The sequence below is a fragment of the Falco biarmicus genome, chromosome Z (genome assembly GCF_023638135.1).
Source record: "Falco biarmicus isolate bFalBia1 chromosome Z, bFalBia1.pri, whole genome shotgun sequence".
NCBI classification, from domain to species: domain Eukaryota; kingdom Metazoa; phylum Chordata; class Aves; order Falconiformes; family Falconidae; genus Falco; species Falco biarmicus.
In genome coordinates, this window is record NC_079311.1 from 60,859,785 (window position 1) to 60,884,735 (window position 24,951).

The 24,951-nt window shown below is 40.4% G+C and overlaps 1 protein-coding gene across 1 annotated transcript in view; it reads left to right on the forward strand.

Moving 5' to 3' along the window:
- CMYA5 (cardiomyopathy associated 5) overlaps positions 1-24,951 on the forward strand; it is a 46,319-nt gene that overhangs the window by 6,755 nt on the left and 14,613 nt on the right. Inside the window, exons 2-6 of the mRNA XM_056325746.1 lie at positions 1,297-12,805; positions 15,694-15,789; positions 16,509-16,742; positions 18,453-18,475; positions 20,418-20,539. Coding sequence (XP_056181721.1) covers positions 1,297-12,805; positions 15,694-15,789; positions 16,509-16,742; positions 18,453-18,475; positions 20,418-20,539 — 11,984 coding nt within the window. The remainder of the gene's footprint in view (positions 1-1,296; positions 12,806-15,693; positions 15,790-16,508; positions 16,743-18,452; positions 18,476-20,417; positions 20,540-24,951) is intronic.

Genomic DNA, 24,951 nt, shown 5'->3' on the forward strand with positions numbered 1-24,951 from the left:
TTTGCTTGATGGAGCAATTATAGCTCTCCTCAAGATTTCCTCTTCTCCTCCTTCAAAGACCTCTGCATTCTGCCAGGCACTTGGTGCCCTCTAGAGTGATGCCAGTTGCTCCTCAGAGGTGTCCCCTGCCTCTGCAGCCATCTCTGGTACCCACGTGGTGCTGGGTCATAGCCTATGGCAGTTGGTGAGACAGATTCTCTGATCCCATGGTCAGGAGCCAGATATTTTTCACTGCAGTTGAAGAAGCACTTTATTCCAATCACCTGGAAAGTGACCCTTCCCTCTGTTCAGTGGAAGAAAGATGTTGTGTGGCCATAGGTTTGCATCCTTCCACGGGAGTGAAAGAGAATTCACCACTTCTGCTCTACTGAAGCCTCTGCCTTTGCCAGCAGATACTCTGCCTTCCTTTCCATTGGCTGCTATTATGATTTCCCTAGATAAACTACTGTCCACTCAAGAAGTATCAGGATTGAGTATTGATTACCTTTTCTATTTTTTTTAATTACTTACAACCCTAAAAATATTTTTTTAAAAAATATGTCTTTTAATTGATTTTGCTATTCTTCACACTCTTATTTCTAAGCTGTTTTTCTAATGTTTCTCAGAAAAGATTTCTCCAGCCTTTTTTTTTTTTTATTGAGAGAGATTTGATTGCAGTATATGATAGTGTACTGATTACGTATCCTAAGGTTTAAAGTTAGCTTTATAAATCATTGTTATTTCATTTGAGGAGGGCTTAGTATATTTTTTTATTGTTGAATGCATTCTAAATTACTTCGTAAAATATGTGGAGCGCTTAGAGGATGAAACATATCAAAAGACATTAACAAACTAGCAAATAGATTCTCTACCCCTTTGAGAACTAATAATCATTTACTCTTGGGCAAAGCAAGTGTGGGTGCTATTGAAACACTGACAGTATCTTGTAAGTGTGTAATGCAAGGTTTAAATTATACCGTGAGATAACCATGCACTGGCAATAGCCCCAGAATCAGCTCAATCTCACACTGGCTAAACAAGGTCAGATCAAAGACTTTTTTTCCTGCATTGTCAAGAGCATTTAAACACCTGTCCTTCACTGAAATAACCTTGCAACGTGCAGCTTTACAAAACTATCTAAAATGGATGTCAGATGAAATATGACTTTCCTTATGCAAAATTTATGCACAAGCAGTATTTTTTAAAACCTTGAAAATCAGTTTTGCTTTAATGCAAATATTTAGATTTTACTGCAAAAATTTAATTTGTTGTGTGTTTTTTACAGCTCTTTTTTTCTTTGGTTTTTTCTGTTTTTAGTTTAAAAGATGTTATCCAAAATGAAGATGTGAAACCCAAGCTGCAGTACATCATGACTAACCCTTCCTTTTCTATGGTAACAGTTCAAAGTGAAGACAGTGGGATAACCTGGGAAACTAGCTCAAGCAGATGTTCTACTCCCTGGGCCTCAGAAACTAGTATGACTTCTGACCTTTACAGTATGGAAAGTTCACCGGTAGGTTCTCCTCCAGGAAAAGTTATCTTTATTATGGATGAAGGTAAGATTGTTCGGAAAAGGAAGCGCAAATCTTCAAATAGGGTGCCAATGGCTACAAGACTGAAGGGAGGCCTGGGCAGTAAAAAACGTGACTCTTCTGGAAGGCAAAGGCAGGAACCAAGAACTGTCCTAGGAGATGTGCAGGCAACAGTGTTAAATGTTGAACAGATGGAAGTACAAGACACAGATGAGGAAATGTTGGATGACGAAGAAGATCTAGAGAACATTGCAGAAGAGCCAGTAAAACGTGCTCCGATAAGGTCAATATTTAGAGAGAGCAGACTGAGAAAAGTAGGGCCGATCCTTGGAGGACCAGTACAAGCTAGAATCCAGCTGTTCAACTCAATTTTTGGAGGGACTGAGCCAGCCCCTGAAACATCGGAGAAAACCAGAATTCAGAGAAGTAACTCAGTTTCAGGGGATTCTGAACAGTTCCTTGAAACATCAGTAAAAGAAAGATTGCAGATGTTCAGTTCACTTTCAGAAGCAACACATCCAAAGCCTTTCCAGACAGCAAGAAGTAGAAATCTTCAAACACCATCAGAGAGAAGAAGGGAGCAAAGACAACAATCCACAGCACAAGCAAATCAAAGCTATTCTTCACCAACAAGACCTCTTGAAAACTGGCTTACTAATAAAGGTGGTACTTCATCTGAAAATATTAAACCCATTAAAACGAAAGATAAACCAAGCAGATTTTCACACTTTGGTGCAGAAACAACTCTTCAGCATGAAGAAAGAAAAGACAGACAATCCTTTTTGGAGGCTCCAGATCAGGTACCAGGACACTCACTGAAGTCCTGCCCTCCTGAAGAAGGCAGGCAACAGCAAAGTTATTCACCTGCAGACAAAATGTTAATAACAGAGCAAACAACCTCTGTTTCATTAGAGTCTGATGATAAATCAGAGAAACAAGCACCACTGCTCTCAGCTGAAAATGCAAACAAGAAAACAGACCAATCCCTGCTGACAGCATCAGATCATCTGGAAGAACCAGAGGAGCAGGAAATTCAGCCCAGTGCTGCATCACAGTCTGTTTCAGCAGATCTTGTTAATGAGTTAGAAAGACAAGGTACCCAAAGTGCTTTGCCTATAGCATCCATGTCGGATCATCCTGGGAGGGAAGCACAGAAGTCAGCTGTTCAGTCTTACTTACCTAGTGCTCCATCAGCTAAATCCAAATATTCCACTCTTTCTGAAACAAGGCAGGAGGATATTATTCCTCAGTCATCAGGAACTGCACAGGCTGAGTCTGAATATATGCTTTTACCGCACTCTGAAGATGAAACAGAGAAGCAAGAAACTGAATGTCAGCCACCAGTAACTGCACTGCCAGAAAGTGAGCCTTCAGGTCTGTTGTATTCTTCCAAAAAAAAAGAGGATCAAAAGATCCCACCACTTGAAATCCAAAATGTTCACTTAGAGAAGCAAACAAAGTCCAAACAAGACTTTTCCTCCTCCCTTCAGGAAACAGAGGAGCAAGGGATTGCACTAAATACACCTATTTCTGAAAAAATAGATTCTAAATATCTTGGAGTTTCATACCCTACCCACACAGAAACAGAAGAAACTGAGAAAACTCCAGCTACAAATAAAGCAGTAGATTTGGATCACCCTGATTTTCCCATTGAAACAAACGAACAAGCAGAGGGTCTGCAAATGGAGATGGAGCATCCAGATTTCTCATATCCCAGCAAAGAAATCAGAGAATCAGAGAGAACACAGATGGAAACAGAGCATCTGGGCTTCTCTTTTTCCAAGGAAGAAACAGAGGAATTGGAGGGTGCACAAATCGAGATGGAGCATCCAGACTTTTCTTTTTCCAGGGAAGAAATGGAGGAACCCAAAAGTGCACAACTGGAGATGGAACATCCAGCTTTCTCTTATGCCAGGGAAGAAATGGAAGAATTGGAGAGTGCACAATTGGAGACCAAGCATACAGATTTCTTATACTCCAGAGAAGAAGCAGTGGAATCGGAGAGTGCAGAACTGGAGGCAGAATATCCAGAATTGCTTTTTTCTATGAAAGAAACAGAGGAACTGGAAAGTGCTCAACTGGAGACAAAGTGGTCCGATTTCTCATATTCCATAAAAGAAACAGAGGAATCAGAAAGTTCACAACTTGAGAAAGAGCGTCCAGACTTTTTTCCCAAGAAAGAAACAGAAGAATCAGAAAGTGTACAGCTGAAGATGGAGCACCCAGATTTCTCATATTCTGGAGAAGAAATGGTGGAATCAGAGAGTGCACAGCTGCAGACAGAGTATCCAGACTTTTCTTTTTCCAGGGAAGAAATGGAGGAATCAGAAAGTGTACAGCTGGAGATAGAGCATCCAGATTTCTCATATTCCAGAGAAGAAATGGTGGAATCAGAGAGTGCACAGCTGGAGACAGAGTATCCAGACTTTTCTTTTTCCAGGGAAGAAGTGGAAGGTGCACAGCTGGAAATGGAACATGAGGGGTTTTCACTTGCCAGGGAAGAAACAAAAAAACAAACACGTGTTCCTTTTGAACTGGAACAACCAGAGTCTTATTCCCCTGAAGAAGCAGAGCAAGAAAAAACAGCACCGCTTGCACCAGTACCGTCAGATTTATCGTGTTTGATGGAAAAAGCAGAGAAAGAAAACACCACTGAATTCCAGTGGTCAGTACATCCAGATATATTTGATTCCATGAGAAGAGCTGAAACAGAGCAAACTGGATATCAGGAAACAGCACATTCAGATTTACTCTATAACATGAATAAAACAAAGCAGCAAAAATTGGCACAAACAGATTTGGACAATTCTCTTATGTCAGATTTTAGCGACAAAGGACAACAGCTGCAGCCTGTACAGCAGCATTCACAACCTGGAGATAAGTTGTATTCCTGTCCCAAGGGAGTACAAGGAGAAACTACTCCACTGCAGTCAGAGCATCCAGTTTTGTCATATTCTACTGGAGAAGAACAGCAACATAAATTCTCACAGCTGAGGGCAGAACAGCCAGAGACATTGAATCGCACTGGCAAAACAGAGCAACAGAAAGTATTGCAACCAAAGCTGGAACAAGAAGATTCACCATATTCCCAGGGAGAAACAGCACAAGAAGCTGTACAAGGAGACTTAGAAGGTCCAGAGCCATCATGTTTCGTTAGTGAGGCAGAGCAACGTGAAAAGGTACAACCAGCTTCAGAAAATAGGGATTTCTCATTTACCACTGGAGAAGTAATGCAAAAAGGAGTGGAGTCAGGATCTTTAGGGTCCCTACATTTGATTGACAGAGCAAAGCCCTGGGAAATGTCACAAACAGAGCAAGAGCAGTCACTTGACTCCTGTTCCGCTGCTGGTAGTCATCAACAAGAAGCACCACCACTGGATATGGTGCAGCCAGATAGATCATATTCTTTTGGCAGAATGGAACAACAAGATATAGTAGAAAGAGAGATGGAACAGCAGGAAACAGCCCAACAAAAAGCTAAGCAAACGGGAATGGTGTGTTCAGATTTGTCAGAAACCTGGGAGAAAGAAGAGCCACTGGTCACAGACCAAATTAATTTGGTACATCAAGAAATAGCTCAGCCAGAGCTGGTGCATCCGTCTTTGCCGTATTCTTTCAGTGAAGAAATGCAAGAAGAAATGCAAACAGAGCCAGCATATCCAGAACAGACATTTTATGTAAGTACAGAAATGCAGGAGGAAATGACACACCGCAAATCAGAACAAGCATTTCTTTCATGTTTTACTAGCAAAACAGAACAACAAGAAATAATACACCCAGAACAGGAGCAAATATTTTTACCATCTTCCACTGGAAAAGAAGCTCCACTGGAAAAGGAAATGAGTTCAGAATATCCAGATACTTCGTATTTCCTTCATGAAACTGAACAACAAAAAAAGATGAAACATCCAACCTTACCACTGATGAAACATCCAACCTTACCACTGACGAAACAACCAGATTTTTCATGTGACAGTGGTGAAACAAGACCAGGTGACATCATAGAGCAGGAGTCAGGACATCCAGAGCTTTCATACTCCATGGGAGAAACACAACAACAATTAGAACATTTGGATTCATCAGGAAACCTGGATGAAGCAGTACAAGATGAAAGTATGGAAGCAGAATCTAAATGCCCAGATTTATCTGATGTCCAAAGAAACCAGCAACAAACTTCACAATTAGATTCAAAATATCCAGATTCATCATTTACGTTTGGTAAAGCCAAAGAACAAGCAACTCAAGACTTTGAATCTAAATATCAAGAATTGCCTAAAGTGGCCCAAAAAAGACCTTCTGCAGCACAAATAGAGTCAAAACATCCAGATTTGACATATTGCCCTGGCAAAGCAAATGAGCCGGAAACTGCAACATGGGAAATGAAACATCCTGATTTGTCACATTCCACTGAGACAAACTACCAAGAAGTGGTAGTGTTGGATAAGAAACACAGAAAAGTTTCTGTTGGCAGAGAAAATCAGCAGCAAACCACAAAACAGCAGATAGAGCAAGAAAAGTTATCACTTTCTCCTGGTAAGACAGAGCAATTTAAACATGCCCAGGAGGACTTGGAACAACCAGATTTATCATTTTCCTTTCACAGGCCAGATGATGAAATGGCACCACCAGAGGCAGAGCACACTGATGTGATATATCCTCTGGAGAACACAGAGGTGCAACAAAGAGTGCAACAAGAAACAGAGCAAACTTACCCCTTTGGAAAAGCAGAACAAAAAACAGTTCAGCGGGAAGTGGAAATTCCAGATTTGGCCCATTCTGTGGGTATAGCAGCAGCAGCAGAAGAAACGGCAGAACCATGGCAGAGACATTCTGACTTGCCTTATTCTGATTTGAAAGTAGGAGGACTGCAAAGTGAAAAGCTGAAACCTGAACACCCTGGCCTAGCATGTTCCCTGGACAAAGTGCAGGAAATGAACAAGCAGAAGTTGGAACAGTCAGGTGCCTTGGATGTTCATGACAAAACAGAGCAAATCCCACCTGCCCAGCTGGAGCTGGGCCACGCACACGTGGCATCCCCTGCCAACAAAGTGGGGCAGCGAGGAATGCAGCACTCAGCCTCAGGGTGCCCAAGTGAGGAACAGTCTGCCAGCAGAGCACAACATCCACAAGCTGCAGAAGAGAAACTAGGAGCTCTGGAGGCATCATCTCATGGTGGAAAAGCAGAGGAAAGAGAAATGACAAAGCCAGAGCCAAAACATCCTGATTTGTCATATTCCATTGATAAAACACAAACAGAAGAAACCACACAACTGGTGTTAGGAAAATCAGATCTACCAAGTTGGCCTGGCAAAACAGAGCAAGCACAAACTGCACAAGAGGAGCAGCCAGGCTTCTTGCTTTCTTCCAAAAAAGCTGCGCAAGGTAAGAAAGCACAGCCAGGACTGGGACACTCACAGTTACCTCATTCTGCTAGTGAAGCAGAACAAGAAGCTGCACTTGCAAAATCAAGCTGTTCAGATTTATCTGCTGGCAGATCAGAACGCCATGAAGTCATACAACCAGAGACAGAAATAATGGATTTATCAAGTTCAACTGGTAAAACACAGCAACCTCAGATTGCTGAAGTGGATTTGGTTTATCCAGATTTATTGCATTCCAGTGGCAAAGTACAACAACAGGAAAAGTTTCCACCAGAGCAGGAACAACCAGGTGATTTCTCATCATCTCTCAGCAAAGAAGAGCAATGGGAAGGTGTAGGAATGCAGACAGAACACCCTGAGCTGCAGTGCTCTGTGGGGAAAACAGAAGGATTGCAAAATTCACAAGCAAAATCAGAGTATGCAAATTTGTCATTCCCTGTTGACACTGCAGAAACTCGTAAAACAACACAAGCGAAATTGAAAGAAGACAATTTGTTGCATATGTCTGTTGAAACAAAGCCATCATGGCCTGCCCCACTGGAGTCTGAACATCCAGATGTCTCGGATGCTATGGGCAAAGTACTGCACCCTGGTGTGTCCTGTGCTTTTAGTGAAGAAAAAACAAGTGCACATCTGGAGGTCAAACAGGAGAGGGGAAGCTATACATTACACCCAGAGGAAATAGTACACCTGAAACTGGAGCAGACAATGTTCTCAAGTTCTCATGGCACAGCAGAGCAACCACATAGGGCCACACTGGAAGGGGAATTCCCAGATTTCCTCTATTCCTCTGGCAAAAAAGAGCAACAAGAAATGGCAAAACTAGAGTCAGAACATTCAGATTTATCATACTCCACTGATGAGACACAACAACAAGAAACCACAAAACTTGGGTTAGGACTACCAGAATTATCTTGTCCTGAGGAGACAGAGCAACCACAAATTGCTCAAGTGGAAGCAGAGCATCAGGATTTACTGCATTTCACTGGCAAAAGAGCATGGCGAGGAACAGCACAACCAGAGGTTGAGCAGCCAGATTCATCGTATTCCAGTGACCAAGTAGGGCAGCCACTAGCTACACAACGGATATCAAAGCAGCCTGTAACACCCTATCCCATTGGAAAAACAGAGCAACAAGGAAGGGCACATCCAGAACGCGAACTTCCTGGTTTATCTTATGCCATTTGCAAAACACTATCACAAGAAGCAACACAAATGGACTTAGGGGTACAAGATTTAACGTATGCCCTTGGTAAAACAGATGAAATGCAAACTGCGCAAGGTGGACTGGAACATACAGGTTCATTGTATTCTTCTGACAAAAGAGAAGAAGAAATGACGTTGCCAGCATTGCAACATCTGCAGCTGTCTTATCCTGTTAGAGAAGTAGAGGAGGAAACTATTTATCAGAAATCAAACTATCCAGATTTGTCATATTCTATTGTTCAACAAAAGCACCATGAAACTGAGCAACCAGAGGTGGAAGAAATGGACTTATCCTATCCAACTGGCAAATCAGAGCACTCACAACCTGCCCAAGACTTACTGCAACAGCCAGAGCTTAAGGAGTCCTTCAGCCAACTGGAGGAAAAAAGAATGGCTCAGCCTGGCTTTTTGCACTCCATTGGTGAAGAAAAGCAGAAACCAGCTTCACAATTAGAATTAGTGCAGCCAGGTTTATCACATTTGCTTGGTGAAAGAGAAAAACAGGAAATGGCACGAGCAAGGTTCATGCCTTCTGATTTTTCATATTCCACAGGAAAATCAGAGCAGTTGCAACCAGAACAGCTAAAATCAAAACATCTAGATTTGTCTTATTCTCTTGGCAAAGCAGAGACTCATGGAATGAAGCCACCAGATTTATTGTATTCCTATGGCAAAGCAGAGCAGTCACAAACTGCCCAGCTGGAGCATCTGCAAACATTGTCTTTCACAGGTGAAACGGAGCGGGGGGATGGGGCCCAAGCTGAACGGCAGTGCATCAATTTGCAGTCCTCCGTTGTTGAAACAGAGCAACCAGAAACACCTTCTGTATCACATACCTTTGGCAGGCCTGAGGAGCAGGGAACCACACAACTGGACTTTGAGCAATCAGATTTATTAATTCCTACTGACAAAGCAGAAAAGCATGATTTGGCCCTGCTGAGAGCAGGACGTTCAGAGAAGCGAGGCAGTGGGGCTACTTCATCTCCAATTGCTCAGATGGAAACTGAACAACAAGAATTATCCTTTTCCACTGAGGAAGCAGAGAGTCAAAAAATTCAACCATATTCCTCTCCTACTGAACAAACACTGTCTGTACCTGTGGGTGTTTCACATTCTGTCTCTGAAACAAAATCAGAAAGAGGTCCAAAGTCTCCACCTGTAACTGGAAGCCTGTTGCCCAAGCACTTAGAGTTATCAGAGCAGTCAGAAACTTCCCAATCTGAGTCAGGTTTCTTAGCAAGAAAAGAAGCAGAGAATAAAAAAAGTCATATACATTTGCCTGTGGCTGCACAGTCAGAGGCTGAACACATAATTTTACCTGAAACAGAGAGAGAACAGACTCCACAGTACTTCCACACAGCTATACAATTAGAATCTGAACAATTAAATTTATCATATCCTACAGATAAAGCAGAAACTCTAGAAAGTCAAGATTATTTATCTTTACCTTCAAAAACAGAGTTTGAATCTTCAGTTCCGTTTTATTCAGCTGATGAAACATGTCAGCAAGAAATTCCACCTTATTCAAAACCAGCCTCTGAGTATTTGGTTCCCACATTGTCCCTTGCTGAACAAGAAAAGCAAAGCATGCAGGCTCAGTCTACACAATCAGAGTGTAAACATGTAATTCCACCACATGATGAAAAAGAATTGCAAAAAATTCAGCTCCCTTCACCTAAAACAACAAGCTTGAAGACAGTGCAGTTAGAGAGTGTGTCTCTAATGCATACACAAGACCAAGACAAGCAAGAATCTCAAGATCATTTGTTGGACACAAAATATTTGTCATCAGAGCAGAGAAGAAATCCCTCCAGATTCACTACTAAGCAGGATAACCAAGAAATGCAACCTGATGTGGGGACCATGCCACGGTCAGTGACCACAGAGTCAAAGATGACTGCTGTAGCAGGCCAGCAAGCAGTGTCATCAGATTCATTTTTACCTTTTCATACATTACCTGAACAGCCAGTATCAGTGGCTTTCATTGATGATGAAGAGAAACAAAATATACCTTCATCTTTGTCCGACATAGTAGGCATGTTTGGAAAGCAATCTAACATCGTTTCAGGCATTTATTTTAAAGGAGAGGATAGATGCAAAATGCAACAAGATTTTGCAGATCAAAACCATACGTCCTTAGAGTCTGTGGGAGCTGTTTCATCAGATGTTGTTTATGAAACTGTGACACACAAAACTCAGCATCATTCCAGTGAACAGGGCAGCCTTTCTTCAGCAGAGATGAAGTCTGTTATCTCTAGTTCTGATCAAGAGGAGAATCCAGATATTCCATCTCTTGCGCTAGCCAGCTGGCTGACAGAAGAGGTGGAAGCTCACTCAATTAGTCCAATAAGAGCTGCAGAAGCAAGCAGGCAAGGAGTTCAGCTTTCTGCAAGTGAAGCTTCTGATTTTGGATCAAAACAATTCCCAGCTGGAAGCTGCACAGAACTTGCAGTTCATGGTGCTACAAAAAATAAAGATCATACATTTAGAGCTTCTGATTCAGTGTCAAGTAAAATTTCCCACGAGATGTCCTCAGACTCCAGAAACAGAACACAAAGGTATAATTTACCAGCTCTGGTAGGAGATAATCCAGGTCCAGACAAAGTTTCAGAGCATGAAACCAGCAGTGGAAATCCTCAAAAAATGGAAGCAACACAACATCCAGAGGTAGACAATGTGTCTGAAGTACCTGAACATTACCTGAGAGGAGAAGAGGAAGAAATGGAACATGCGAGCACTGTAGAAGGCACTCAGCATGCTCCAGAGACTACTGAACAAAAAGATATATTTAATATAATATCAGAAGGTTATGAAATACTCAATATTCATGCTTCTACACATATTTTTTCTGTTGATGAAGAAGAAAGTAAACACATGGTAGATAAACTAGAATACTTGGAAACAAATCCTTCATATAAAAGAAAATCAGCTGATGATGGCCATAGAGCCCTAGCTTCTGGAACAATCACAGAAATTTCAGAAAGCTCATTGTTGGGAAAGCCTGCGAGTGATGAACTAAAAGAATTGATCAAAAATGATGATGTTGAGGAAACTGGAGAAACACAACAAGAAAATCCTGTTTTGCCAGAAAATGATAATAATGTGGTGTTGGATCCTAATAATGGTATGGCCGATATGGATTATTTTGAAAAATATACATTGATTGATGACAAATCCCCAGTTAAGCCACATTTTGAAAGACCAAGTTCATTGTTTTCTGTGACAGAAGTTCCCCACGAACCTGTGGAAGAAGCCACAACTTTTAAAGAAAGCACCGAGGCAGATACTTTGGAAGAGGAATTCTCCTTACTTGAGGATCTGGATGAAGTCTTTTATGGTACTGTGAAAGGAGAAAGCAAAATGCAGTCCTACGCAGATTCTCCAAAACCTTTACCTCTGCAGAAACCAATTGATATTAGCAGTAAAAAGGTTACAAATGTAGAAGATGAACAGAAGTCACCAGGGACCCCACTGTTTGATTCTGAAGAAGGAGTGCTAGAACGATCTCTATTGTTTCCTACCACTGTTGCTGCAGTTAATCCAGAGCTTCTAGAGGAGCCACCTGCTCTGTCATTTTTATACAAGGACCTCTATGCAGAAGCAGTAGGAGAAAAAACAAAGGATGGGACTCCCTCTGATGAAGAAAGTGGTAATTCTAATGCATCTTTTCCTAGTAGAAATTCAGACACAGATGATGGAACAGGAATGTATTTTGAAAAATATATTCTTAAAGATGAAATTCCAAGTAAGGCCATAGGGCCTCAAAAGTATCAGATACCGGAGGATGAGTCCTTTACTGGAGGAATTTCAGTTCAGAGTTCACAGGACAAACAAAAGCAGGGGTCTGGTGATCTTCAATGTGTCAGAACTGAGGTTCTGCCAGAAAGGGGTGTTGTGGAGAGAAAAAAAGTTCAGGTTGACTGTAACATTCAAGCAACAATTTGTAAACCAATGCATGCCATTCCTTTTGGAAGCAAAGTCATTCCTTCAGGTGCAGCAACTGATACCACTGAACAAAGAGAAGAAGAAAATGTACCTGTAGAAACAACTGAGGAGTTACCAGATCAATCAAGTCAACAAGCCTATAGTCAACTAGTGGATTACCAGAGAGCTGCTTATCAAGAAGCTGGTAATAAGCAGGAAGAACAGCATGACATAACAGCCGTTCCTCAAATGGAAAAATATGTCCCATATGTCAGAACTCCTGTTGAAGACAGTGAAGATGATCAGTATACTCAGGAAAATCTTTCCTGTATCCCTACCATTCAGCAAACAGAGAAGCCAGACTTGCAAAGAGAAGAGCACCACTCTGATATTTATGAAGATCTTGCTGAGTCAATGGACTATGATGTAATTACACAAGAAGAACTCTTGCAAGATGAAATATCATCTCAATTGACACATGAGGAGCTGTTATTTGAAGACAGGGACTCTTTTGAGCATGCTGGTGATAGTTATGAATTTGTTAATGAGCCAGAGCAAAGAACACCTGTTGAGCTTGAAGATTCAGGCTTTGTGGTTATGTATCCTGAAAAATCAGCAACAAACATTCCTCAAGTTGAGAGCCCACAAAGAGAACTGAAGAAAGCACAAGCAGACACATATTGTTACCACTGTAAGTGCCCAATATCTGCTATTGACAAGCTTTTTGGAGAACATAAAGACCATGAAGTCACAACACTAGATGATGCTGCAAACAAGATGAAGGTAAGAATTAGTTTGGGTGGTGGAAGGGGCTACTGAGGCTAATTTCTCCAGACCTCCTGTGTTGTCAGGGGAGAGGCTTCAAAGAGCAGTCCAGAGGCTAAGTCACAGTACTTACAAAATAAAAACTATTCCTAAACACCTGTTAGTGATCTTGAACAGAGACTGTCTTATTAAGGTGTTCTCTGGAGTCCTAGGCTTGCTAAGCTGGTATTTTTGCTTGTTCAGAAGTTTGAATTACTTTGTTTATATGTAGCTGCTACCAAACTTTCCATCTTTTAGATTTCTCACCTGTAAGTTTATTCTGGTTTGTATGTGTAGAGGAAGAAATGGGAAGAGTGTTGTTTCTATGAAAAGAAAATTTTAGTAACAGCAGCTTATTTCACTTAGCAAAGTACAGAAACCTTCTTATGTGGGGACCAGTATCATCATGAAGTGTTCCCTGTCCCGGCTACAGGTGTTTGTTGCTTGGAGATGTTGTATGAGTTGCAAAGTTCACACAGTTTTGTTGATATGCCTTCTTCATTTTCTGTTCAGTTCGTGTTCATCTATGCCAATAGTGGTTTAGCTGTAGCACAGGTAGGAGTTTGGCAAGTCCTACTTCCCACTATCTCTAAGCTGTACCACTCTAAAAGACAGAAAGAATTGCCCTCCATTTCAGTAGCCTAGTCCTTTGCTATCAATACTAGTGAAAATGCTTTTGTTTCTGTGGAAGCTGTTCCTCATTAAATTGTAGTTCTGCTTGTGAAAACAGCATGCATGTGATGTCTCGTTTTTCCCATATCAGATTTGTTCATGTACAAGTATAAAGATGTTCCTTTCTTGGTCACCAGCTACTTAATCTTGTAGTTGACTGGCTCAGTATTAGATCAGACATATGTATATACATGGTTGATAGAGGGTCAGTCTGTTATTTAACTCGAAATTTAGACAAAATATGTAAATATCTACAATGAAAAACAAGAAAGAATTTGAAAAACAAAGTATGTTACAAATTGTTAATGAAACAGGGTCTTGGGAGGACTAGACACCATAAATAATGTCAAGCTGGGGCATAACAAGGTAACTCAAGGAGAACCAAATAGTTAATGAGACAAACAGAAAATTACTTGAACTATGTATCCTAATCACCATACTAAAAGATCCACCCTGAGCGAAGAGAGCCCCCTACTAACAAAGCCCCCTCCCCACAAAACATAGGAGGTGAAAAAAAAAGAATGCTGTACCTTTAAATGGAGACAAGGCTCATAAGAACAAATGAAAATTAAGTGACTAAACATAACAGTAAACAATTGCTCAAAGTGTATAGAAAATTTTACTATGTGCCAGCTTTGTGGATTTCCTACCTAGCACCCATCTCTGTGCAGACATGCAATGAATAGGTACCTCAGCTCTGTGTGTGAGATTGGCTTTTTGCACACCAGGTAACAAACTATGTTTGTGAAACAGCAATCTCACCCCCGGAACCTGAAAGGTGAAGTCTGTTTCATGTTCATTTGATGGTAATACAGATTGTGCGTCATCTCACTAAAATTCCAGAAGCTTGTATCGATGGTATTTACGTTAACTTTATGTTAACTCATCTGCAAAAAAAGAGAAATTTAAAGTAGTAAGAGTCAATGTAGAAGTTTCAAATGTCAGTATTTACAAACTATCTCCATGGTGTGCTGACATATGACAGCAGAGTTTCTTTTTATATGTGGCCATTCATGCTTGACTTAGAAATGATAATCAGCCACCAGTAAGTCAGCAATAAAGTCACAGACCCCAACCATAACTCAACGGTACCTGCACTGCAGCAAGTCAAGCCACAAATAAACATCCCATTATACCCCTCCCTGGCTGTGGAACATGGACATGAAGCCAATATTAAATCTGGCTACAACACAGACTTGGCTTCACATGATTTTTAGGGGTCAGGGCTCAGGTTACCTTGACACAGCACTTGTATGTTTCTTGTTACTTCTGTGCAATTACTGTGAAAACTTTAAGATGGCAAATGTATTGTCATCTGAATTTTAACTGTAGGAGCATAGCCCCACAGTAAACGAAATGTGCTATGGATGGCATATGTCAGATTTTATAGGTTATCTTGAGAAACAGAAGTTTGCTTCCGAATCTTGGTGATTGGCCCTAAATATTTATAAAACTGTACAGTCCAATGTGACATTGCTAATCAATAGAAAGTCATATGTTAGTTTTCAACAGATCTAGCTGTAAAAAAATTGCCACAATATGAAACTGTTACCAAATTAAGTTAACCTTCCTTTTAGATTTATGCCAGCTAATTAAAACTAAATATTGTCATAAATTATAAATTGCACCTGAGCAGATATCCAGCTTGCTTTCACAAAAGGTCAGGAATGACCAAGAAAAAGTTCTGAGTTGTCTCTGATGCCTGTTGTCCCTTGAACTGCTTTTGTTTCCACATCTAATTCAACCAGTGATTTTGATGATTCTGGGTTATAGGAAATATCTTTAAAATTCCGATTAAAAAAATCATGGCACTGCATGTTCTATTAGACTCATAATCACCTGCATTATCTTCCTTTTTATGGACTTGTTCTTGTGGTCTCTCAAGGACCTTCATGAGGTTCTGAGTACCCTCAGTCTCTAGCAAAGCTACATTGGAATTCATAATGTTCAACAGCTTGTATAGACACTCAGCACCTTGTCGATCTGAGCTCACTTTTCTGGTTTGGAAACAGTTTTGTGACTGTTCCAATTGCTATTTCTGTGCTTGTCATTATAGCAGGGTGATACTTGAACTTAATTTAGCAATTGTTCCAATGGTGGCTCATAGCAAAACAGAAATATTCACCTAAAATAAGTTGCATGTAAACCCTGTATAAAACAACATGTTTATATTACTGAAAATTTTTAAATTTCAGAATCAGTTAAATGAATTACTAATAGCAGTGGAAGAAAAGTCAATGAAGATTGAAGAGTTTGTAGGTGATATTGAATTACTATTTAACTCTGTTGAGGTAAGTCCAGTGTTTTATCACACTAGTTTTCTTTCCCTCTATTTAATTTTTATATATATATATATATATTACTTATAAGATATGCTTGCCTTGTTTTGTAGCGTCATCATTTCCACTAAAATAGGCTGTTTCTCCAGTCCCCAAATTGACTTCTCCCACTGGAAGGTGTTAACTGTAGGGGAAGAAAAAGATTGCTTTTTTTGCACATTGTTGCAAAGTGGAATATGTGACTGTCAAGCACTGGAGGAAAAGGTTCCTTTCATTTTTTTTGTGCTTATAAAAAGCTCACACTGTTTGTGTCTTTATTTAGAATCCTGTGTGAAGCATTTAAATGAGTTGCCCAATGTCAAAAGTTCTTAATGCCGAAATTCTTAAGCCTTGAGGACTGTATTAATTTCAGTTAGAAGTATGGACTTATTTATCAATTTTGTAGTCAGACTTCCTGCTCAGTGCTTAAATATAGAACTTTAAACATTAACAGTAAAAAAAAAATAAAAAAAATCTGTCATTGTTTTAATGTATTTCTCTAGCATTATTTCTCCCAGATGAGCTTGCTTACAGAAATAAAGTTCTCTTATTGTCAGGATGCGAGAGGATAGCTTGTATTGATGTAATTGTATGAGGAATTGAGATGTAATGAGTAATTGAGAATTGCTGTGTATTCTTTAGATGTTGTGATTTTTTCAGCAGACCAATTTACATCTGCTTTTATTTTGCAGGAAAACTGTAAGAAAAATGCAGAGTTATTGGAAAAGCAAAATGAAGACATGCTTAAGAAAGTGGTAGCACAATATGATGAGAAATCAGAGAACTTCGAGGAAGTAAAGAAGATGAAAATGGAGTACCTGTATGAGCAGATGGTTAACTTCCAGCAAACTGTTGATTCAGCAAAGGAAACTTTGGAGACAACAGCAAAAGAAATGGAAGAACTTGATGGATTTGTTTTCCTAAATGTAAGTAAAAATGGCTTTCATACTGTAGCTTTCATGATACTTGTTAGGAAAGCACTGTACTGTATCTAGGCTGAGAAAGAGTTATTTACCTTTTTCTTTTTTTTTTTTTTTCTTTTTTTTTTTTTTTTAAGATGGCTAAATCCTGCAAGCTCAGCTATTCCATTCTGAAACTGCTAGATCATTTCTTTTTGTCATATGAATTCTCAGAGTGAATTGCAAATGATGCACAGGATGAAAACATGACATGCCATTAAGATTTTTTTGTGAAGAGAAGGCTAAGAGACAGTTCAATAATTTATCTACAATTAATTGTCTGCTGAGGAATAAGAAATATTAGAGTAAAAGGTACTTTATGAAAAATGAGGGTGAAACAAGAAAGTGTAATTGAAAATTATCCAAAGCAGAGTTTTTGTTGGGTTGTGATGTTTTTGTGTTGTTGTGGGTTTTTTTAATGAGCACAGACAGTAGTTATGCACTCAAATTACTGAGGCTGTGATAAATGTTTACTGCTGAAAAACAGTGAGCAGCTGTGTGGTGCTTTGTTGCCAGCCAGGGTTGAAGTATGAGAATGGGCTAGGTTTAGGAATGTGCATGTGAGGTGCATGTCTGTAATGGTCCTTTCCGGATGTAAAAAATATCCCTTATGAATCTGCATGACTAGAGGTACCTCGCTCATACTGTTGTCAGTCATAAGCTAGTTTCAGGGGGTCTTACAGGTTAAAAATTAATGGCCTGGGTCCTCCAAGATTGTTCTTGTGCTGCACAACTTGTCTGTAAGCTAGCTGTGGTGCTTTCTCCTCTATACAAGTTTATCAGCGGTCTTGAAGGGGGTGGGATTTTTGGGACAATAATCTCCCATTATGGAGTTAGAATGTAGTCTGACGTTGCAGAGAAACTATCCTGGAATGCAAGAAATGGAAAGTTCAAATTACTGTCTAAAGATCCATCATTTGTGCAAAATAAAACAGCTTTCCAAATACAAACTCCCAGCCCATATACCAGCAGTTATAGAAATAGCAATATTTGGCTTCCTCCCTTGTTCCAAGCTACACAATGTCTTAGTATCCTGAAACCAAGTGAATGCTGTGGTAGGTTGGCTGTTTTGGGATGGATGAAAAATATAGCTTATTTTCCGGAATTTTGTGAGGTAATAAAGCAGTGCTTTCACAAAGAGATCTTTGCAATCTGGAATTCTTTTGGGGGCTGTGAAAATTACTGGATTCCCTGCTCCTTTCTGTTAGTGATAAAGAACGGAAACTTTTCTGTCCACAAGCCAGGGAACATTAGCTGAAGATTCATGGAGCACAGGGGGGACTCTCACTCCATGCATATACATCTCACCCAGCTTCTAGTGATAAGAAGTTATGAAGGAGTGTTCAGCCAGAATTTGGATTTGTTTAAGTGTAAAAGTCTTGGTTTAAGAAAATATCTGACTGTGCTCCAGTCTTTAAACCTGGGTATTGAATACTGACCCCTCAGGGGCTTAAAACCAGATTTAGACTCTGATAGCCTGCTGAGCCAGAGCTTTGAAGTGCTATATTGTTAAGGAACCAAATTCTCTGCTGCTGTGAATGAGCAGCATCCCAGACATCAAGCCAATAAAGTCATGTGTATTTTATATCTGTGGAGTAGCAAGACCGTTAGATGAGTGGCTCTTCAACATTTTCAGGGCTTTGAAAACTGTTAATATCTCTTTTTCTCCTCCTCTAGTCATCGAAAGAATTCAATAAAAGGTATATGAAGTATGAGTTAGTGCACTGTAGTGAGTACTAGGCCTAGCATGCTGGGTGCTTCATTTAGTATTTGCAAGCTTTGAAAACACACTGCTAATATTCATAACTACTTTTATAAACCTTGCAAAGAATGATATTAAGAGAAGAGCTGCTGTAACTGACTGGTTTTGAAGTGTTTTGCAAATGTTCTGTAATACATCAATTGAACAAGTAGCATTTTAAAATGTCAGCTCAATTTTTGATCTCTACACAGACGTTTTTAAACAGATGTTCCTTGTAGTTATTATTATATACACATATACTAAAAAACATTTTGACCATACTTCCATCTCTTAGACATCACTGGTATGTTCTTTTTTCACTAGTCTGGTTCTATAGTACCTGGTCTCTGAAAGTTTATAATGCAGTGTCACTCACATGGCTGGGGTTGTTTGACTATATTTCTGAACACAGCTCCAGGAAAAATAATGAGATAAAGTAGCTTTCAAAAGCTTACCAGGAGACTATAGGCTGATGTTTTCCTATGTCTCTCCATCGGCACTGCCTGATTCAGGATGTGTCAGAGGACTGGTGCCTCACCACAGCTGCATCCCAGCCTGCCTGCCAGCCAATACCAGTAAATACATACAATTGCGAACAGTTCTCTGGCGTGTGTGATTTCCTCAAGGAAGTCATTTTGGTGAGACCCATCCTTTATGAAAGAAGTGTTTGATTATAAGCCCATATTCCCCCAATAGATTTTCTAAGGTGAGCTACAAATATGCAGACAAGCTGGCTGCAGGCTCCTCCTATGCAAGACCCCAGATCTGCCTTGCCCACACTGCTGCCGTTGGCTTTGCCCAAAGGGCATGGGCATTGTGCAATGTATTTCAGACATACCCTTGTCAGTGCTGCCACAGCCAGCCCAGTGATATGCATACTGACATGGACTGGGATATAACGATGACACTAGGGTTTCGATTTGTGGTCAAACTACAACCTTCGGAGAGTGGTCTGTAAGAGAATGTGCCCAAAAAAACCTTCATGGTTCCTGTTAATCTGCAGAATTAGGAGTATGAATTTGGACTCACATGTTGTAAATCAAAATGTGAGAGTCTGGACACATATCTGCATGTACTTTATTGCGTAAGAATAGAGCAAGTGTAATGGGACAAAACAATTTTCCAAGACTTCCTGTATACTTATCTTTACTTGTTTACTTACACACTAAACATAAAGTTTATTCTGTTTTGTGCATGGGTTTTGTTATTACTTTCCTTTTATAATAACTGACTTGCTAAAAAATGTCAAGAACAAGTCTATATAACAATTAGGTTTTTTCTAAAGAAAGTGTATTTTACATTTGTTGTGCTTTGTTAAAATTATGCATGATTACTTCAGTGACTGACAAAAAAGAAGGGGAGAAAGGTAAAATTCAGTTGCCTTGAAAAAAAATAAGCTTTCATTTCCTTGAGGCTGCTTCTACCTCAGAGTTAAAAATATGTTGGGGTTTTTTTCCTGTAATGAACTCAGCAAATATGGGCTAATTAAGTGGAATCTATCTTCCCTCTCATGTTTTGGGGTTTTTTTGCTTGCCACAAGCAGCTGTTTTACATCATGTCTCTGGAGTCAGCTGCTGTATTTTAGCTCTAAGGTTTGTAACCTTTAAGAGCACTGCATTAGTAAGTCTGAGCCCCTGTGCTCTTGGGAGCCTTGCTGCGAACTTCATGTTCTCATGGGTTACATCTATACAGACCGTGTGCACTCTCACGGTGCTACAGATTCCAAACCGCGGTATGCTCTACATGTTCAAAATCAGGGAAGCAGTTTCTCCTTGCATGTTGTCCTCAAGTTCATAGGAAGTGTTTGGAGAAACGTACATTGCATGGTCTTTGCTTCTGGCCTCTGGAAAACCATGCCACAAGGGATTTAACTGGACAGCTATGTGTTTTCTTCCAAACAGATTACTTTCTGCGATGGACAATACCCTCTCTTTAGAAAAGGTGCCCAGTGCTTTTTCACTGTTTGAGCACTATGCGGACAGTCCAGGACAAAGTAACCAGCACTCCTTAAAACATGTGGCTGGTAAGGATCTCAATTTCATCTTTTTAAAAGCCAACATTTTGGCAATGCTTTGGAAATTTTAGTGAGCTAAAAAGAGAATCTATTTGAGAAGTACTGGTTTGCAAACCATGTAATTAGCAATCAGAGCTGAATGTAAAATGAAGTCTAATTGTGCATAAGTGTTTGGCTTATAGTAGAACACTAAGAGGAGCAACAGAGGGAAAGTGGAGGATTCTTGCATTATTTCAGCTGTCTCTATGTCAGATTAGCAGAAAGTCTCTACCTGTAAATCTCCTGAGGCTGAAGAAGTTGCTGTTTGCTTGCAGTCAGGGACAAAAAGAAGCAATTAAAGGGTGTCCTGAGCTCTCTTCCTCCGAGGGGAGCAGCCCCAGCATCGGTGGTGTGTGGAGGTGAGCAGGAGGCTGGCTGACAGCTCAGGTCCTTGGGCTTGTGCTAAGTGAATGGAGGCACCTGAAACCCCCACGGGATGTGAAGGGAAAGTGGTTAACTGTAGCTGGAAACAGCCTCTGCTTTGGAGATCATCGGTGAAAATTGCTTATCTGATATTTCATGTCCTGTAAAAAGCCTGCCTGTGTGGGCTTTCTGCTCTGCCTGTGCATACATCTATGGAAATTGTCTGGATCTGGACAGCTGTCAATGAAGAATTTGTCAGCACCAATTTGTGGATTTGTTTTCCTCAAAAAGGGGTCTTACTCCAGTGTCTCTTTCTCAAGAGAAAGTTTGTTAGGGATCTTGCATCTCACTGTTATGCTTTGTGACCTCTTGTTCACGATCGCATGTATCACCACCATCATGGTCACTCTGTGGCTTTACAAGCAAAGCCTCTTTCTCACATGTTTGGTCCCTGAGCACTGGAACTAGAGCATCGATTTCCCTAAGGTGCTTTGTTTCTTGGCTGGATTTTCAGGTGCCTAACGGAACACTGGAGAAGCACCATCTTGCACAGACTCTCCGGTGTCTAGTAAGAGCTGAGTGTATTCAGCAGCATCATTATGGGGACATGGTCTCTCTCCACCCCACCACTGCTTTTATTAGACTTAGATGAACTGAGTATCTCTGAGACTTTAATGTCCTTTGTCAGATTTGTATGAATTTGCCTGCAGCATTCGAAGCTTCTCAGGTGGTCAGGCAGCTGTGCATGCAGTGTTACCTATGTCATTTTTTTAGGAAGTCACATAAAAAGATCTTTTTTGTAACGCACTCTCAGTCAGAGTTAACTTAGTGATGTGAATGTGCTATGTGTCTTGGTTCAGTTCCTAAACTTCCTCTTGCAGTCCCATGGGTGCAAACATTCTTTCTTCCTGGCCTGCTACCCACTGGCAATGCCATCCAGGAGGACAGACCCATTTTGTCATACTGTATTTCCTTTTCCTACAACTCACTTCCACGTGGTTTTCCCTAAACTGCTGAGATCCGCTTTTCAGCTCGATTTGCATTAGCTACTGTGTTTGCTGAACACCAATGGCTCCGGACCAGTTTGCTTTGACAAACTGGAAATGCATGACTACCCACTAGCAAGCAACCTTCAATGCTTCTCATCCTTTATACTTTCTTCTCTTTCTGAAATACCTGGTTTTCATTCTTCACTTTCTAGTACCAGGTATTTCAGTTGCTATTGTGATTTTTACTTCGGTGAGCAGTGGAAAAAATATATATTTATTTCTTTCAAAATTACACCCTTCCTGAAGAAAAATAGAGGTAAATGCCCACATGAAACTTTATGTGGAATTGAATGTCTTGAGTACACCATTTATCACGTAGCGGAGGCAAACGTCAGACGCTCTCAATTTTTTTGACTGAACCATTTGATGAAATACATGTGAATTTACCATGTTTCTCCAATCAATGTGTTTTTTCCTTCAGAAAGTATAGTCTTTTGCTGAACAACTTAATAGAATTTCATTTTCACCACTTCAGTAATATCTTTCCTTCAAAATGCCCTCAGTTTCCAAATTTCCATATCAGCTAATGAAAGGCCCTTTTCCCTCAAATTCTTCCTCCTATCATGTAAGCCCCATTGAAAAATGCATAAGCATAAAAAATCCTTGCAGCATGACACTGAGTGTATTGGAACCCAGGCTCTGCCACAAGAAGAGTGCGAATAATTTTAAAATTTTTAAAAATATTATTTCCAAAGCCTGCCACGAGTCCTGCCCTTTTATACCAGAAGGTGAGGATCTTGTAACAATCTTCCATTAGAGTCACAGGGGAATGTAACTGCTTTTCTTCAAGCCCACAAAGCCAAGGAAATTTTATTTCTCATTACATTGGAAAGGAGTAAATATCCATAAAATATCTGGGATTATTAATTTTTTCTCCTGGGGGCTGTGGAGATTAGGTAACATGAAGTAAAAACTTCCTTACACCACAAAACTTCAATAAAAACCGAACTGATGAGAAAACATCATGGTTTTCTGTAAAAAAATAAGATTTAGTCAAACTTGTGGTGCAAATATTTCATTTCTTTAACTGAAATTCATTTAAAAAGGGACCAGCATTTTGATAGCACATAAATGCTCTGGTTTTGAAGAAATAGTTCAACTTCTTGCTTTGAAAGTATTTCCTTTCAGAATTTTGTATCATATTAAGCAAAAAGGAAATTAGAAATAAAATGTTTCTCAATGTTCCCAAACTGAATTTTTATATATAATTTTTTTTCAGGAGTTTTATTCGTTAAGCTAGCTTCTCTTCAGATTTGGCATAATAATAAATCTTGCAATTGTGGGGTTTCTCTGATCATAAAACAATTGTTTCTAGGCAGCTTCACAGGAATAAAAAAGCTGGTTTCCCTACCAGGTCCACTGAAAGGAAGTCTTTTCCTAAAGATGATCAATTTTTAAATTGATCAACTCTAGATGCAGTCAAAAGACAAAATGCAGATTGTTTTTAGCAATTAGAAGGTTGAGGGTTTTTTTCAATGGGAAGCAGATGTAGTCCTACTGTACTGATAGCTCTCTGTATAAATCATAAGGCAACAGCCAGCATCTGCATTTGCCTTTTTCATGCCACAGGGGATCATCATCATTACTGTGAAGATAACTGAAGAAAAGCAAAAGCTTGCTGCTGAGATTCTAGGAGAATTCATGCAATATGGAAATTTACTGGGTGAAGAAATAGAACCATGTATTTTTGTTCCCTGCAATCACTTTAACAATGAGCATCTTTTGGGGCTTTTTTCTTCTTTCTTTACTCTCCCTCTCATTTAAGCCATAATTGTAGAAAGGAACAATATCTCATCAGGGATGGATTTGTGCCGATCAGGAGACAAAGTTTATAAGAAAGCTGGGGAGCCTTGGAGGTCTTTGAAGCACTCTTTGCGAGGGATGCTCCTGTTTGTCCCATTGGGTTCAGATGCTTTGGCAGAGCTCAGTTTCACCTGTGCACCAATTATTCGTTGTCCACTGGGTCTGTGGGAAAATGACCATGCCAGGCAGGAGCACCTAGCTGTGTACCTGCAGTAGGAGTCCACCTCTGGGCAGGGGTGGACTTGAGTCTGCAGGGAGCCACCTGCTCCCCTGTGCTGTTAAAGCCTCCCTTTGCTTATAGCACATCCCTGCTGCGGTCAGTGTCTGGATTTGACAAACTGCATGAATCCCCTCCTGGTGTGTCAGGTCCTTTCCCCTGCCCACCTTTCTGGGATCAGCTATATACATCTGTCTCTGGAGAAGGCTTTCTTCTTCTGCAAGCTCCCTCTCCCCATCAGTGAGCTATCCTGTGCTGTTTGCTACAAACAAGTGCTTTCAGCCTCTGCTTTCGTGGGCATCCTCTTCATAAGGTGTCCTCTCCTCTGGTGCCTGTGCTGCAAGGCAAAGTCAGGTAATAGAGAAGGCAATCACCCAAAGGAGCCTGCGTTAAGCTCCAGGGTCCAGTCTTCTGGCCTTTCTGAGGACGTGGCCTGAAATTCTCAGGAGTCCCTTGAGGTTTCATCAGCACGTGTGCCTCAAAGAGTGGAGCACAGAGCTGGAGGACCCTCCCTGTGACTGAAGGGAGCAGGTTTCTTGGGGAAAGGAGAGGGATTGTTGGAGTGGTATGACACCTCTGCATGTCCAGGATTGCTACAGCCCTGGGAGCCTCCCCACTGGAGGTCAGAAATGAACAACTGTGTCATGACTTACCTGCATGATGGTCCTGCCCCATGGGGAAGGTCCCCAAGAGCTGGGCAGGGCATGGACTCATGGTTTGTGTTGGGTTCAGGTGTACTAGGACTGGATTTTATTTTATCCAGACTGTGGGGGAAAAGGACAGATTCCAATGCTAAGAAATTATTTTTTTCTTTTCTTAGTTTAGGACAGCGTATTGCTCTAAAAGTGCACCAATATTCCACATTTCATGTACTTATTGTGCTTGTTCTGTGGAAATAAGCAACCTGAGTGAAAATAAGCAAGGGTGTTGCCTCATGAACCTGTAAGTAA